Genomic DNA, 15,623 nt, shown 5'->3' on the forward strand with positions numbered 1-15,623 from the left:
ATATTCATTGTCTACCTTCTTTTATAAGAATGCATTTTCATACATTGTGGGTTCTAAACCTGAGACCCACACGTATGATCTCAAAGGAAAAATTCTGTACTTTGATAACACAAGTTAATTAGTTCAGACACTAAAACTTTGACCTCTGTTACTATACTAAATTCATTTACTATTTATATATATTTTTTAAATGAATAAGCTATTCCTGGCACTGATTCTTCACAGGTTAGGGGATCATGGTATTTTGCTGAAATACATTTGTAATGAATCCTTAAAGTTTTACACTGAGTTAATACTTTAGGGGACGAAACATCATCTCTATTCCTAAAGTGCTCTCAAATGGCTAGAAAAATAAGGAAACATTTGTTTCTAACTTCTAACTTTTTGTAACTGATCATGGATTATAAACACTGGTAAATAAAATAAACTGAAAATGCCTTTATTTTTTAAACTTTCCCATTATGTTCATTTCCATCAATGCCCATTTTTGTGTGTCTTGGTTGTCTTTTAGTTTAAAAAGTACAATGAAGATCCAGAGAAAATAAGAATGAGAGTGTTTGAGATGGCCAATTACGTCAACATGGTATGATATATTTTATTCAATGTAATTTTAACACTTGCTAGGCAGCATCATTGGTTGTTTCTGTGAGGACTCATGAAGCAGGGAAAGAAAGTCAACACTTTAAAATATATATATATTTTATTGATTTTTTTTACAGAGAGGAAGGTAGAGAGGGATAGAGAGCTAGAAACATCGATGAAAGAGAAACATCGACCAGCTGCCTCCTGCACACCCTCTATTGGGGATGTGCCCGCAACCAATGTACATGCCCTTGACCAGAATTGAAAGTGGGACCTTTTAGTCCACAGACCGACGCTCTATCCACTGAGCCAAACCAGTTTCGGCAAAAGTCGACACTTTTAAGACTAATACTGATGACTGCCTCTTGAAGGGTGACCACGACCTCTGCTACTTAATTAAATATTAATATTATAGTACAGAGACATTTCTCACCTACTTGTCACACTAGTCACAGTTCCATGAAGGTATACAAGGTGTTTGCATAGTTTTTGTTTTCCCAAAGCCCAGTATAAAAATTCCGACAAACAAGTCTCAAGGGAAAGCCAATTATGGGAAGAAAATAGAACAAGCAAAAGAAGGCAAATTGGCACAGCAACATCTTTCAATACATTATATCATTGAATCATCACACAATGCTAAAATATTATCAAACTTAATTCTGAGAATCAGATTCTGAGAAGCAAAGTAACTTGTTTAAAATCACAAAGTTAGAAAATGATAGAAATAAAATTTGAACATAGATTGGTCGGATTTCAAGCCCATTTTGATTGCATAATTGCTGATCTGTTCTTTAAACATGATTTTATAATCTAACCTTTTTAAAAGATTTAAATATTAATATTTAGTTCATTACTTGAACATATAGTTAGCCTGCTTAGTTGAAAAGAGTCACTTTGTGGTGGTCTGTGAGTCATCTAAGGATAGAAAGAAAATAACGGTGGATTCAGTGCCCAAGGTTCTATTTTGTCTTCTCACCACAAAGATCATGGTGACTCCTCTTAAGGAAACTTCCAAGTAGTGGCCATATTTTTTGAGCATCTTCTTTGTGCCAGGTACTTTTTGAGATGACAGAAATAAAGTAAGGAACAAAACTGACAAATATCCTTTGCTTCAAGGGAGTTTACATTTTTGCTTAAGGAGACAAATATAAATAAATGATATGAAGAGTATGTAGGATGGTGATAATTGCTATAAAGAAAAAAAAAGCAAGAGAGAGGAGAGAGAGAAAGAGAGAGAGAGAGAGAAAAAGAGAGAAGTTAAGAGAGAGAGGTTAAGAGAGAGAAAGGTTGAGAGAGAGAGGTTAAGAGAGAGAGAGGTTGAGAGAGAGAGATTGAGATTCATCTTAGGTGCTATGTTAACTAGAAAGGCCTAATAAAGTGACAATTGAGTAAATATTTGAAGGAATTGTCTCTGACCCTAAAGGGAGGTGTGCAAAGCAGAACACAGGACCTGAGGGCAAAACTTAGATTGTCATGTTTGAGGAACAGTCCAAACCAGCGCTGACTCAACCTTGCTAAGTTCTGAAATATGATGACTCTGAGAATGCTAGAAGGCATTTGAGTTAAATGAAGTCATAGTAATGAACTACTAATAGAAAATTATATTTCTTGATCTTGCAGACAGAAAAAAAAGGTTTGTCTTAATAGAGACTTTCCAAAAAAACAGAACAAAACAAACAAACAAAAAACAAAAACAAAAAAAAACCCCCTGAAATATCTAAGGGTGTTTGTTTTGCCTAGAAATGGGGATATCAGCCTCTGTATGAAAGAAATGGTAATTTCCCTTCACACGTATGTTTAGAAAGAAAGCTTTTACAGTGGTGTTATAAATAGTTTGAAAATCTAAAGTATATTGAGAATATTAAATGATGATGTCACCATTATAAGTTGATGTTTTGTCATTTTTCCCCCTCTTTGGACAGCTTTATAAAAAGCTCAATACTCATGTGGCCTTAGTGGGGCTAGAAATCTGGAATGATGAGGATAAGATAAAGATAACCCCAAATGCAAGCTTCACCTTGGAAAACTTTTCTAAATGGAGGGGGGATGTCCTCCTTAGTAGAAAACGTCATGATATTGCGCAGTTAATCACGTATGTATAGATTCCCCCTTTTTTATGTCATGTGGTTTTTAGCATAAAAGTTTTCAAAGCCCGAGCAAAGCAAGTGGTTTCTCAGGTTATAAGATAAGGGGACATGATTTACACATAGAAGGTTAAAAGTTTTAAAAGTATTCATTAGAACCTTATGTTGAATATGCTCTTTTCTTTTTTAAGAAACTAATGATTTAATAATGATTCATAAGAAGTTTGTCTGTTTTTATTGGATGCACAGAAAGGAAAGACTGGTTTAGAGCCGTGGTTGTCAAATTGTGGTGCGGTGGTGGAAATGGGAGGGAAGTCCACCCCTGAGGGCTTTGCTCCCTTCTCTGCTTCGCTCCTGCTGCAAGGAAGCCCTATTCTTGCAGGAATCTTCCTGCAATGGGCCTCTAGTATTGATATAATACTTTAACCAACTAAACTACCAGTCCAGGGGCAAAAACTAAGGGAAATATTTAGTGATGATTCACAATGTGAATTTCTCTGTTAACCATTTAGAGCTGTTGATGAACTTTCTACTAGTATAGAAAGTAAAACTTCGAATCATAAGTTGTCACACCAATTTCTTTCTTTCTTGCAGGGCAACAGAACTTTCTGGAACAACTGTGGGTCTTGCTTTTATGTCCACTATGTGCTCCCCTTACCATTCTGTTGGCATCATTCAGGTTTGTTTAAGATAATCAGTTGGTTCTATGTTCAAGCCTGTCAAATGCTCTGTTTTGTGAATCTATTGAGAAGATATTATAGTTTTTCTCCTTCACTGTTTTAACATGGTTGATTGACATTGATTGAATTTTAAATGTTGAACATGTCTTGCGTATTCAGTATACACTCAGCATGATCATAATAATGTATTATCTTGTTTATGGGGTTATTCCAGAGAAAAAACATTGAAGTTATACAAATAAATATTTTAAAGGAATACCCTAGATTTGAAGAAACCTTAAAGCAATTTGAACAGTCTTGAAACACATTTCTACTTTTCTTAAACTTTTTGGTTTGTTTTTATATCCATTTGGGGAATTATATCTTAATAGATAGCAAGGATTAACATATTTATTTCAACAGGATGAAACAATATTGTGAATGGTAGTTATTAACTTCTGATCTTACACGAGTGTTCCTTGTTTGACAGTCTTGTACTATGCATTATGAATCTATTTATTTGTCTCTTTGAAACAAGAAAGGTAATGGAATTGGGTTTCTGTGGATTGGTGTTCTCAGCAAATTTGTCTCTCCGTTGGGAAATTACAACTAGCAACGATTTTCTAGTTTTTAAGTGCTCCTAGATAACTTGGAGCCCCCAGTTTAATGCCTCTAATCAGAAACAATCTGATAATGAAGTTGGCCATTGGTTGGACTTCATGCAATGGGGCAAGTCTGGAATTGATCGATGTCTAGTCTTGGCAGTAATAGAATTGAAAAAGATACCTATGTGCCAAAGTTCTAGGTTAACCAACACTTTTAAGCTCGACTAGTTAAACATATCAAAGCCCTCCAATTCAATTAGAATGTATTCACAAGCAAGCTGGGAACTGGAGGTAAATTATTATTTTTTTAATATTTCTGATTCCTTATCACACTGAATAAATTTTGCTATCTCTCATGGCAGAAAACCACTAATATCTTTCTCATTAAAAAATTCCCCATTCACAAAAAAAAAGAGCAGGTAATATGACCTGTGATTGGGCATTCAGTATTGAAGTTCTTGTTTTATTTTATTTTGGTGAGAGAGAGAGAGAGAGAGAGAGAGAGAGAGAGAGAGAGAGAGAGAGAGAGAGAGAGAGAGAGAGAGAGAAGGGGAGGGGAGGGAGGAAGAGGAGAGGAGGAGAGGAGAGTAGAAGACAGGGGAGGAGAGCGGAGGAAAGGAAAAGAAGGAAAGGAGAGAAAAGGGGAGAAGAAGGGAGGGGAGAAGAGAAGAGGGGAGGAGAGGTTAGGAGACAGACAAAGGACAGATGATGGGTAGGGTGAATAGGCTGAAGGTAAAATCAGCCTCTCCACTGGGCTACTGTAAAAATATTTAATTATACCCTGAGTGATAATTTAGTTTACAAGCTAGATCTGTTTCCTGTTCTCACCCTTAGGACCACAGTGACAATGTGCTTAGAGTTGCAGGGACAATGGCCCATGAAATGGGCCATAACTTTGGAATGTTTCATGACTCCTATGATTGCAAGTGCCCTTCTACAATTTGTGTCATGAACAATGCACTAAGGTAAGGCTCACTGGGAAGAAGCTATTTCCCCCTGTTTTTGTTTTGTTTTTCAATTCTCTCTGGGATGTGCTACTCTTTTATGTCATCTTTCATAACATGGTCAAGGTTTTAAATGATTACATAGCATAGTCATGAATGTGTAACTATACCAAACTATTTTATCTCTCCTCTATATGCTAATATTTTTTTTCCCACTAACTAACACATAATTTAAACATAATTTAAACTCTTTGTTCTTGGGGGGACTTATAATTTTATCCTCATCTTTATGAAATCATTAGTATTTATGGAATTTTGAATAAGTTTAGATGGGTGACAGTAAGGAAAAAGTTCTAAGAGAAAAATCAAAAAAGGAAAGTTCTTACAGGAAGTTGAAGAGAGAGTCTATGAAAAGAGATTACTCGTTTCTGCCTTGCCTTAGGCAAATTTAACAGGCAATTTTATCGTTAAAAATTTCAGACTCCCTTTTATACATTCATTTTATCTTTTTAATTTCCTTCTAAGCTTCTCGATATAAGATTAGTCTCCATTCTGTAAAATGGCATATGGCTGCATGCCAACTATATATCTGATGCTATCTTTTCAAAATATTAGTGCATTTTACATACAAAGGCCTGGTGCATGAATTCATGCATGGGTGGGGCCCTTCTGGCTGGCCTGCAGGGAGCAGCTGAAACCTGCAGTCCAACCCCGCCTGCAGTTTCTACCTGCTGCTCCCTTTCATCCCATCCTCACTGCACCCACTGTGGGCTCGCACCCAATCAGTCCCAATTGAGAGAGGCTTGTGCTGCCACAGCAGCACTTGCCAGCCATGAGCCCTGCATCTGGTGCCCTCCTGAGGGGAGTGGCCTGCAAGATCTGGCTGAAACCAGCTTTCCAACATCCCCTAAGGGGTCCCAGGTTGTGAGAGGGTGCGGGTCAGGCCCACTGGTGTACAATTGGGCCCAGGAGGGACTGCAGGAGGGCTCCAGGGCATGTCCAGCCCATCTCACTCAGTCCTGATAGGCTGGACCTCTACCAATCTGAGCTAACCTACCAATCCGAGCATCTACCCCCTGGAGGTCAGTGCACATCATAGCTAGTGGTTGAGTGGCCTTAGCATATCATTAGCATTTTACACTTTGATTGGTTGAACAGTCAACTGGTCACCAGACAACCAGGCACTTAGCATATTAGGCTTTTATTATATAGCACTAGAGGCCCAGTGCACAAAATTCGTGCATGGAGGGGGGGTCCCTCAGCCTGGCCTGCACCCTCTCCAATCTGGGACTCCTTGGGGGATGTCTGACTGCTAGTTTAGGCTCCTACTGGCAGTTGACATCCCTCTAACAATCTGAGACAGCTGTCTCCTAACTACTTGCCTGCCTACTGGCTTGATTGCTGCCTAACTGCTCCCCTACTGGCCTCATGACCCCTAATTGCCCTCCCCTGGTGGTCTGATCTTGCCCCCAACTGCAATCCCCTGCCAGCCTGATATCACCCCCAATGACTTTCCCCTGCCAGCCTGATCTTGCCCCCAATGGCCCTCCCATGTTGGCCTGATCTTGCCTCCAACTGCCCTCCCCGCCTGCCTGATCACCCTTAACTGCCTCTACCTTGGCCCCCACCACTGTGGCTTTGTCCAGAAGGAAGTCAGACAGTAGGAAGATGTCCATTCACCTACTCTAATTAGCATATTACCCTTTTATTAGTATAAATATTTTACTGATTTCAGAAAGGGAGAGAAATAGAAATATCAAAGATGAGAGAGCATCATCGATCAGCTGTCACCTGCAGGCCCAACTTTAGAGACTGAGCCCACAACCTGTGCATATGCCCTGATAGGAAATCAAATCCTGACCTCCTGCTTCATCATTCAACACCCAACCACTGAGTAACACCAGCTGGACTGCATTTTTGTTTTTTTAAATAGCAACCTGGATTCTGTATTTTGCTCATTTCATTGGAGGTGTTTATGTCCATTCAGGTGAGCTAATTTAGGTACATAAATGAGCTTATGACTTGGCAGCTGATCAGTGGCTTTGATTTTCTCTTTTGGGGAAGATTTTAGGTGTATCATGTCCAATGTCTGATATTTGTCCCATACCTGTTCAGCATGACTGCATTCTCTTTTCTCTTTCCTTCTCTTCACAGCTTCTATATACCTACAGACTTCAGTTCCTGCAGCCTTGTCAGCTACGACAACTTTTTTGAAGATAAATTATCAAATTGCCTCTTTAATGTTCCTTTGCGAGCAGATATCATATCCAACCCGATCTGTGGGAATCAGTTGGTGGAAGTAGGAGAGGACTGTGATTGTGGGACTTCCGAGGTACAGCTGAGTCCTTTATAAAAAAAAAAAAAAGCTTAGTTTGCTTTTCAATTGCCAAGAAGATAAACTATAAAACTCTATAGTTTTATATACACTTGAAATCTATTTAATTTTATTAACCAATATCACCCTGATGCATTTAATTTAAAAATAAAAGGAAACATTTTGATATATATATTGATATATATATATATTTTTTTTAATATATTTTATTTATTTTTCTCAGAGAGGAAGAGAGAGGGATAGAGAGTTAGAAACATCGATGAGAGAGAATCATCGACCAGCTGCCTCCTGCACACCCACTACCAGGGATGTGTCCGCAACCCAAGGTACATGCCCTTGACCAGAATCGAACCCAGGACCTTCCAGTCCGCAGGCCGATGCTCTATCCACTGAGCCAAACCGGTTTCGGCAAGAGATATATTTTTTAAAATGATATAATGTGGTTCACTATGAAAGTTCATAGTTTCGTGTGTTTTTTTGTATATTCACTTATAAACATTTGCCAGGCCGGCTTTTCTAACAATGAATCCCACATTGCTTAATAGACCTTCTTGTGTTTCTTCCCCATATCTAGTTTTTTAAGTATCACTCACAAGCCCAGGCTTTGTGTCCTTATCCCTCCCTTTTTCTCAGAAGTACTTCATATCTCTCTTTAAAATATATATTTTTTGAATTTTTATTATTATTATTATTTTTTACAGAGAGAGATAGAGAGTTAGAAACATCGATGAGAGAGAAACATCAATCTTGCACACCTCCTACTGGGGATGTGCCCACAACCAAGGAATCAAACCTGGGACTCTTCAGTCCGCAGGCCGATGCTCTATCCACTGAGCCAAACTGGTTAGGGCAACTTCACATCTCTTATGTGCCCAATGACTTCTTGAGAAATCACTTTAGACAGAGCACTGAGACAGTGCTCAGAGAGTGGACGTAGCTTGCCCAAGGTCACCAGGCTATTAAATGAAGGAGCCATGGTGTGGACTCAGGTGTGCTGTTCAGCAGCCCCACAGCATCCTGCACTTGCTCAGAACTTGTTACCATTATAAGTGCCTGGCTGATCCCACCTTGTTCACAGGGCAGCCGGGATTCTGCATAGGACCCTTGCCCTGCTTTAACAACACTTAATATAAGTAACATGTCAAACCCGCAGGGGGCGAACTTCTCAGTAACTTTAAGTAGGATTTCAGATCTATTCATTCTATGAGAAAGAGCAAACTTTCTCAGATGATACTTATATTTGAAATTGGGTACAAGTTTTAAGCTTAAAATATTGTAATTCTGAATATACCATTTGTCTTGGGGAATCTCAATGGCTACAATGGGAAAGGGGCATGATTTCTCAAAAACTAGGCAAGGAGAACAAAACAAAGTATACTGCTTTATGTAGAGTTGAATTGAATGTAGAAATTTAATAAAGAACTATAGTTTTAGACTTCTAGTTACATGTTCTGGATATTAACTTTACTGCTGAATAGGTACATAACTGATCAGTTGAACTAATTATGTTCTTCATTTAGATAAATGTTATTTTTAAATAAACTGTCCTTTGTGTGTTTGCTTGCTCTCATACTTTCAGTATTATTATGGGAAACTTGATGAACAAAAAATAAAAATAAAAAAATCTTCAAATTTAAAATATTTATAAGTAGAATTTAGAAAAATACCAAACCCTTGATTGCTCTCTAAAATCTCAGTTTTTCTAATGTCCAGCTTTGTTGTTTTTTTATTTTCCTGAAAATTATGTTCAGATTATACCAAAATGAGGTCTGGGCAATGAGCAAATTGTAGTATGAATTGTGCTGAAAGAGAGACCAAGTAATTTGGCATTTGCAATTGTTTCTGGTATTCCTTAGGAATGTACCAACATCTGCTGTGATGCTAAAACATGTAAAATCAAGGCAGGTTTGCAATGTGCATTAGGAGAATGCTGCGAAAAGTGCCAGGTAAGATTCTTTTATTCTGTCTTAATAATTATGACTACCCTTTATTTTTCCATGTTAATCTCAGGGGTTGTGTTAAATGAAATAGACAAAACAGCATTTTTCTGTCTCTATTTAATGCTACCTGCCACTTATCAAGTCCTTCCTGAGGGCTTGACAAATATGGGCTATTTGGCCCTCATTAGCATATTACACTTTGGTTAAATAGTTGATTGGTCACTGGACAACCAGACACTTAGCATATTATGCTTTTATTACATAGTTTATTTTATTGATTTCAAAGAGGAAGAGAGATAGAAACATCAAAGATGAGAAAGAATCATTGATCAGTTGCCACCTGCAGGCCCCACATTAGAGATTGAGCTTACCTTTGCTTTGAAGTAGGTATTATTATCTCATTTTGCTTTTGAAGGAAAAGAGACTCAGAACAGAAAACATGCAGAATAATACAATCACTAAATGGCAAACACCAAATTTACTGGTTCTATAGCCAATACACCTATCCACTACTTCTTAAGATACTACCTGACCTTCTTGGGCCAAATCTCATAATTAGTTATAAATTCCTTTGATAATTAGTTCGGTGGTAAAACTTTTATTTTGAATAATATTGGGGTTCCCCTATTTTCTGTCTGTGAAGTCACTTCAGGGTGAAGTTCATAGAAAACAAGACATAAAATGAGGATGCCATATCTCTTTCTCTGTGCAGCTTTTTGACTTTTCCTTCAAGTAAAAATTTAGTATTTACATTCCATTGTTGATAGAGTTCTATGTAATGGCCATTTATTTATGTGCCTGTCTTCTTTGGTGAGAATGGCTCCTAAGGGCAGTAAACTATCATCCTCACCCAGCACAGAATTCCATACAGTGTAAATGCTCAATAGCTATTTGTGGAAGGAATGTGTAAATTGGCTACCAGGTTATAGGTAATGTTAGGGTTTTTGTGTTGTTATTATGTTAGAGGAAGAGGAAAGAAATAGAGGAGGCTAAAAGGAAGGAAATTTGAGAACTTAATTACAATAATATTCAACAAGTGTTTATCACATTCTATTTGTTAACTATTATGGAGGATGTAAAAAAAAAAAAAGCTGTCTTTTACCTCAAAGAACTTGAAATTTCATCAGGGCAATGATAAACATGCCTAAAGAAGATGAAAATACAATGCATGGTTGAATGCCCAGGTAGATATGATAATGGCATTTGCCCTTTGTGTAAAACTTTTCACAAAGAACTTGAAAATTAAAACTTTGACGGAAAATCGATTTTAAAGAGATTAAATTCATTTTCTAAGGTTACACACTTGAGCACTGGCAGAGCCAAGATTCAAATCTGCACCTTCCAAATCTGAGCTCAGGCCACGTTCCCCACCACATGTAGAAACTTGACCTGGGGTTGTGAATGCACAATACAGTGAACAGATGATGTGTGTGGAATTGTGCACCTGAAACCTGTGGAATTTTGTCACTCCAATAAATTCCATCAGGCAATCAACCAGAAAGGAAAAAGGAGCAACTATATGTGTGGAAGAAATCAGAGGAGCCTTCACAGAAAGTGAGGATGTCAAACTCAGCTGGAAAGTAATGAGTAGATTTTAGAGAAGTAGATGGAAAGAGAGAATTTTTTGAAATAAGGGGACTGAGAGAAAGAACAAAGAACAGAAGGTATAAGCCTATTTTGCAAAGGTAGGCCAGCTATAGCAGTGGGGGTTAGATTGATAGGGTCTCATATGATCCAATTTACATTTAGATCATGTTCTGTCACCAGCATAAAGATATTGAAAGTATTCTGATGATCTGAGAGCCTGCCCGTTCACTTCAGCTAGGGAAAGCTATGCTTTTAGTGTCCACACAGGCCTCTTCAGATTTGGATAAAAGACCTGCGTAGACATTGGAAACAAGAGCAAGATTTGCAGTAGTAGATTGCAATGACATTAATATACCAAATGAATATTTGGGTGTTTCTCCCTCATTAAAAAATATTCCATAAGAAGTGAGTTGAAAAGAAATATCTGAACGCACAATAAGAGGAATTAAGAATTAGGAAACACGATGCCTGGGAAAGTCTCAAAGCATGTGGAATTGGTGCTTGTAAACTTACCTCCCTTAAGATAGAAGATCCTCGGAAGCTACAGATCGAAGCCTCCTTTGAAAGTCTTGACAACGATGCATTCAATAAAGTCAGAAATAACTTCCTTCTTTACATCTAGGGTATTGCTTCATTTTTTTTGGTGCTTTTCTCCTTGATATTTCTACAATGTTTCTACTACAAATTCAGAAATATTGACTGCTTAAAGAATCAGGGTGTTGGCCAAAATCAATGGAACTGACATAATAGGAGATTGTTTTAGCTTATACCATATAAATGTAAAGTGGAATAGAATGATGCCCCTACCTGTGTTGGCAAGGAAGGGCCAAAGGAAAAATATTATTTGTGTTCATTTTAAATATTTGGTAAGCAAGGAGGAATACAGCCTTCTCTCAATTTCCCTCTCTGCAGTTTAAAAAGGCCGGTACAGTGTGCAGACCAGCGAAAGATGAGTGTGACCTGGTGGAAATGTGTGATGGTAAATCTGATATTTGCCCTGCTGATCGATTCCAAGTCAATGGCTTCCCCTGCCAGGATGGGAAGGGCTACTGCTTGATGGGGACGTGCCCCACGCTGCAGGAGCAGTGCACCGAGCTCTGGGGAGCAGGTAGGAGGACACACCCCAGTGTCATTGGCACTCCTGCCTCTCTCAACACACATGCAGCAAAACAAAACATGTTATTGCAAGTGACAGCGTTTAATCATGGCCAAAGTGGCATTCTGTCCCCACCTTCTTTCTTAGCAATTACACCACTGCATTTTAGGACCAAAGGTCAGTTTGCGGTTTGCTAGATCTAGCAAATAAAAATAAGAATTGGGCTAGTGAAATTTAAATTTCAGATTAACAATTTTTTTAGTATTTGTATGTCTCGTGCAATATTTGAGGAAAACTCAAACAAAAACCTTTCTTTGTGTGTCTGAGGTTTAAATTTAACTGCTGGGTTCAGTATTTTATCTGGTAACCCTAACCAAGATCTTTTACAGATAAGTAAACCATTGGAAATTCATGTGCATGTATGTGCATACTAGTACATGTGCATGTGTTCCCATGTGTGTATAGGTGTGTGGAGGTGATCAGAGGTGGACAGAGGGTTAAAGAAAGGGGGAGTAGAGAGAAGGAAGACACTTGGAATGCAGAAGAGCAATGAGAAAAAGTGAATTCTTTTTAATGTTTATTTTGTACATAATACTAGAATTTTAGAGGCTATATTCTCTAATTATACAATAAAAAATAAAAGTGTAACTCAAAAATCTGTAAAAACTTTAAACCAAAATTTAAATTCTTCTAAATAACTTTATTAGAAAGATAATTTAAAAAATATCAATTATTTGGGCTTCCTGGATATAATGCATTGTATATTATGTACTGAGTGGCCAGAATATTATGATCTCTGAATGCATAATAATCTGGCCACCAGTGCATGAATTTGTGCATGAGTGGGGTCCAGCCAGCCTGGCCAGGGGGAGGAGACATGGGCAGTTGGCCTGCCTACCTGCTGGTCGAACTCCAGGTTGAGGGGACAATTTGCATATTAGCCTTTTATTGTATAGAATGTGGACAGATTATTGTGCATTCAGAGATCATAATAATATGATCTGGAGACTCAGTGTGTGTGTGTGTGTGTGTGTGTGTGTGTGTGTGTGTGTGTATATATATATATATATATATATATATATATATATATAATTTTCATAGCCTTTTTGCCACACTCCCAGATTCCTACTTAAATGGCTAGAGGAATCTTTTTCAAATATGGAGAATACATATTCTTAAAATTATTTGAAGAGAATTACCACATGCCAGAAACATTTTATAATTTCTAGAAATATACAAGATAAAATATTAGGAAAGTAAAAGTAATTATTGGCACACAATACACCCAAAATAAAATAAATAAATGGACATAAATCTAGAAAAATTCTTCAGTAAAACCATGAGTGTCAGGGAAGCATGGGCTGAAACCCAGCTTGAGGAACAAAGCTTGATACCAAGTGAATCTTCTACACTTGTTAAACTGGCAAAGCTGGGATGCAGCCAATGCCTAATGTTGGCGAAGATGTGTTAAAACATCTAGGTTCACACACTCTGGTAAGAATATGATTCAGCACAATCTTTTCAGAGAGAATTTGGAAAAAATGCATATACAATCTTAAAAAAAAGTACTTTTTTCCCCTAAAAATTATACCTGAGAATATTTATTTACAAGTCTTTACCCAGTACTTTTAAAAAATAATAGTGGATATTTGGAAAATATCTCCAACTCCAGGAATAAGGATTAGTAAAATACATTATAGTGTACCTATCCAGTGATTTCATTAAACTATGGTACTATAGAACATTTAATTCCTGGATAAAGGACAATTAGAAAAAATAATCTATGAAGAAGTATACCAGGTATATGAATAATACTTTCTGCAATATTAGCAGTAGTAACTCTGAATTTTGAGGATTAAGAATATGCTTTTTTTTCACCATGGATGGAACTAGAAGATATTATGCTAACTGAAGTAAGCCAGTTAGAGAAAGGCAAATACCACATGATTTCACTTATATGTGGGATCTAATGAACAAAATAGAAACAAATTCATGATACAGAGAACAGACTGACAGTTGTTAAAGGGGAGGGGGTGTTAGAGGCTGGGTAAAAATGTTGAAGGAATTAAACAGTACAACTTGGCAAGTGCAGAATAGCCACAGAGATGCAGATGACAGCATGGGGAATATAGCCAATGACATCTGTAAAACTGTAGTGCAAGTGGATGCTTCAGGGAGTAGGGAGCCACTCTGTAGAGTACATGGTTTTCTGGCCACTTTGCTATACATCTGAGACTGGTGTGGAATGGTACTGCATGTAAACTGTGGATATATATTAATATAATATATATATGTATGTTTTTCCCAGATTATTCCAATTTTTAGTGTAGACATTTTATTATAATGAGGGACTAATAAATGCTACTAAGATACAAATTAAGAAAATATGGTAATAAACTCATTTTATCATCTTGAACATTGAAACATAAATTTATTTAAAATGGTTCTTACCAATTGCAACAGCATGGATGGAACTGGAGAGCATTATGCTAAGTGAAATAAGCTAGTCAAAGAAAGATAAATATCACATGATCTCACTCATTTATGGAATATAATGAACAACATAAACTGATGAACAAAAACATCCAGAGACAGGAAAGCATTGATCAGACCGTCAAACCTCCTAGGGAAGGTAGGGGTAAGAGGGAGAGTTCAACCAAAGGACTTGTATGCATGCATATTGGTCTAACCAATGGACATAGACAACAGGGGGGTGGGGTAAGGGCAAAAGTGGGGGAATGGAGGTAATGGGAGGAGAAGGATACATATGTAATAACTTAATCAATCAATAAATAAAAATAAAATAAAATGGTTTGAGTTTACAAATCATTATAATAGAATTTTAAAATATATATATTTTAGTGATTTTTTACAGAAAGGAAAGGAGAGAGATAGAGAGTTAGAAACATAGATGAGAGAGAAACATTGATCAGCTGCCTCCTTTTTACCTCCTACTGGGGATGTGCCCACAATCAAGGTACATGCCCTTGACCGGAATCGAACCTGGGACCTTTCAGTCCACAGGCTGACGCTATATCCACTGAGCCAAAATGGTTGGACTAGAATAATTTTTCTTGAAACCAGTGCAATATCTTTATAGATTTTTAATTATTTTTGCATAGTTTGTTGTTTTTTGAAAGACTGAATTCAAATTTTTCCCATGTTATTTATTGATATTTACGAGGGGCATCTCATACAGAACAAGAGCATAAGTCTTGTGTGAAGTCTGATTTTTTATCTTTCTCCATGACTTAGCCAGTATGATTCTCCAATTCCTTGTTGATAATATGGGAATGATAATAACCATTATGATGGCTAATATTTCTCAACCATGTACTACTGATTGACCACTCTGATTGGCTCACATATACTCACCCATTTAATCCTCAGAACAGCACTCAGGTTGGTACTATTATATATCCTCATTTTACAGCTGAGCAAACTGCTTGAGGTCACACAGCTGCTCAGTCTTAATATCTGAGTCTCTAACCACCATGTTCTGTTGCTTATCTGACAGGGATCTGAGGAAAATTACATGAGAAATTAAATGTGATGCTCATTGCTCTTCTTGGCAAAACAGGAGTTTGACAAGCATAGCACTGGTTGCCACAGTAGGAGCACATAGCAGCAGGATGGCATTCCATTGCTTGTTTGAGAGTTAATGTAATGGCTGTGGCTCTTCTGGTTCTATCTCCATATTTATATAGATTTCTGGTAACTTTAAGCAAATAATTCGGATGTTTTCAAATACCTAGATAACCATTTATTCAGAAAGAGAATATTTAGACATT

At 37.3% G+C, this 15,623-nt stretch overlaps 1 protein-coding gene across 5 annotated transcripts in view; it reads left to right on the top strand.

Moving 5' to 3' along the window:
* Positions 1-15,623, top strand: part of ADAM28 (ADAM metallopeptidase domain 28) — a 51,340-nt gene that overhangs the window by 21,025 nt on the left and 14,692 nt on the right. For all 5 annotated transcript variants that reach the window (XM_045585905.1, XM_045585906.1, XM_045585907.1 and 2 more), the window contains 7 exons: positions 512-583; positions 2,505-2,674; positions 3,261-3,345; positions 4,765-4,895; positions 7,029-7,206; positions 9,066-9,155; positions 11,649-11,844. In XM_045585905.1, coding sequence (XP_045441861.1) covers positions 512-583; positions 2,505-2,674; positions 3,261-3,345; positions 4,765-4,895; positions 7,029-7,206; positions 9,066-9,155; positions 11,649-11,844 — 922 coding nt within the window. The remainder of the gene's footprint in view (positions 1-511; positions 584-2,504; positions 2,675-3,260; positions 3,346-4,764; positions 4,896-7,028; positions 7,207-9,065; positions 9,156-11,648; positions 11,845-15,623) is intronic.

Source organism: Pipistrellus kuhlii, unplaced genomic scaffold (genome assembly GCF_014108245.1).
Source record: "Pipistrellus kuhlii isolate mPipKuh1 unplaced genomic scaffold, mPipKuh1.p scaffold_m20_p_21, whole genome shotgun sequence".
In the NCBI taxonomy this organism is placed as follows: Eukaryota; Metazoa; Chordata; class Mammalia; order Chiroptera; family Vespertilionidae; genus Pipistrellus; species Pipistrellus kuhlii.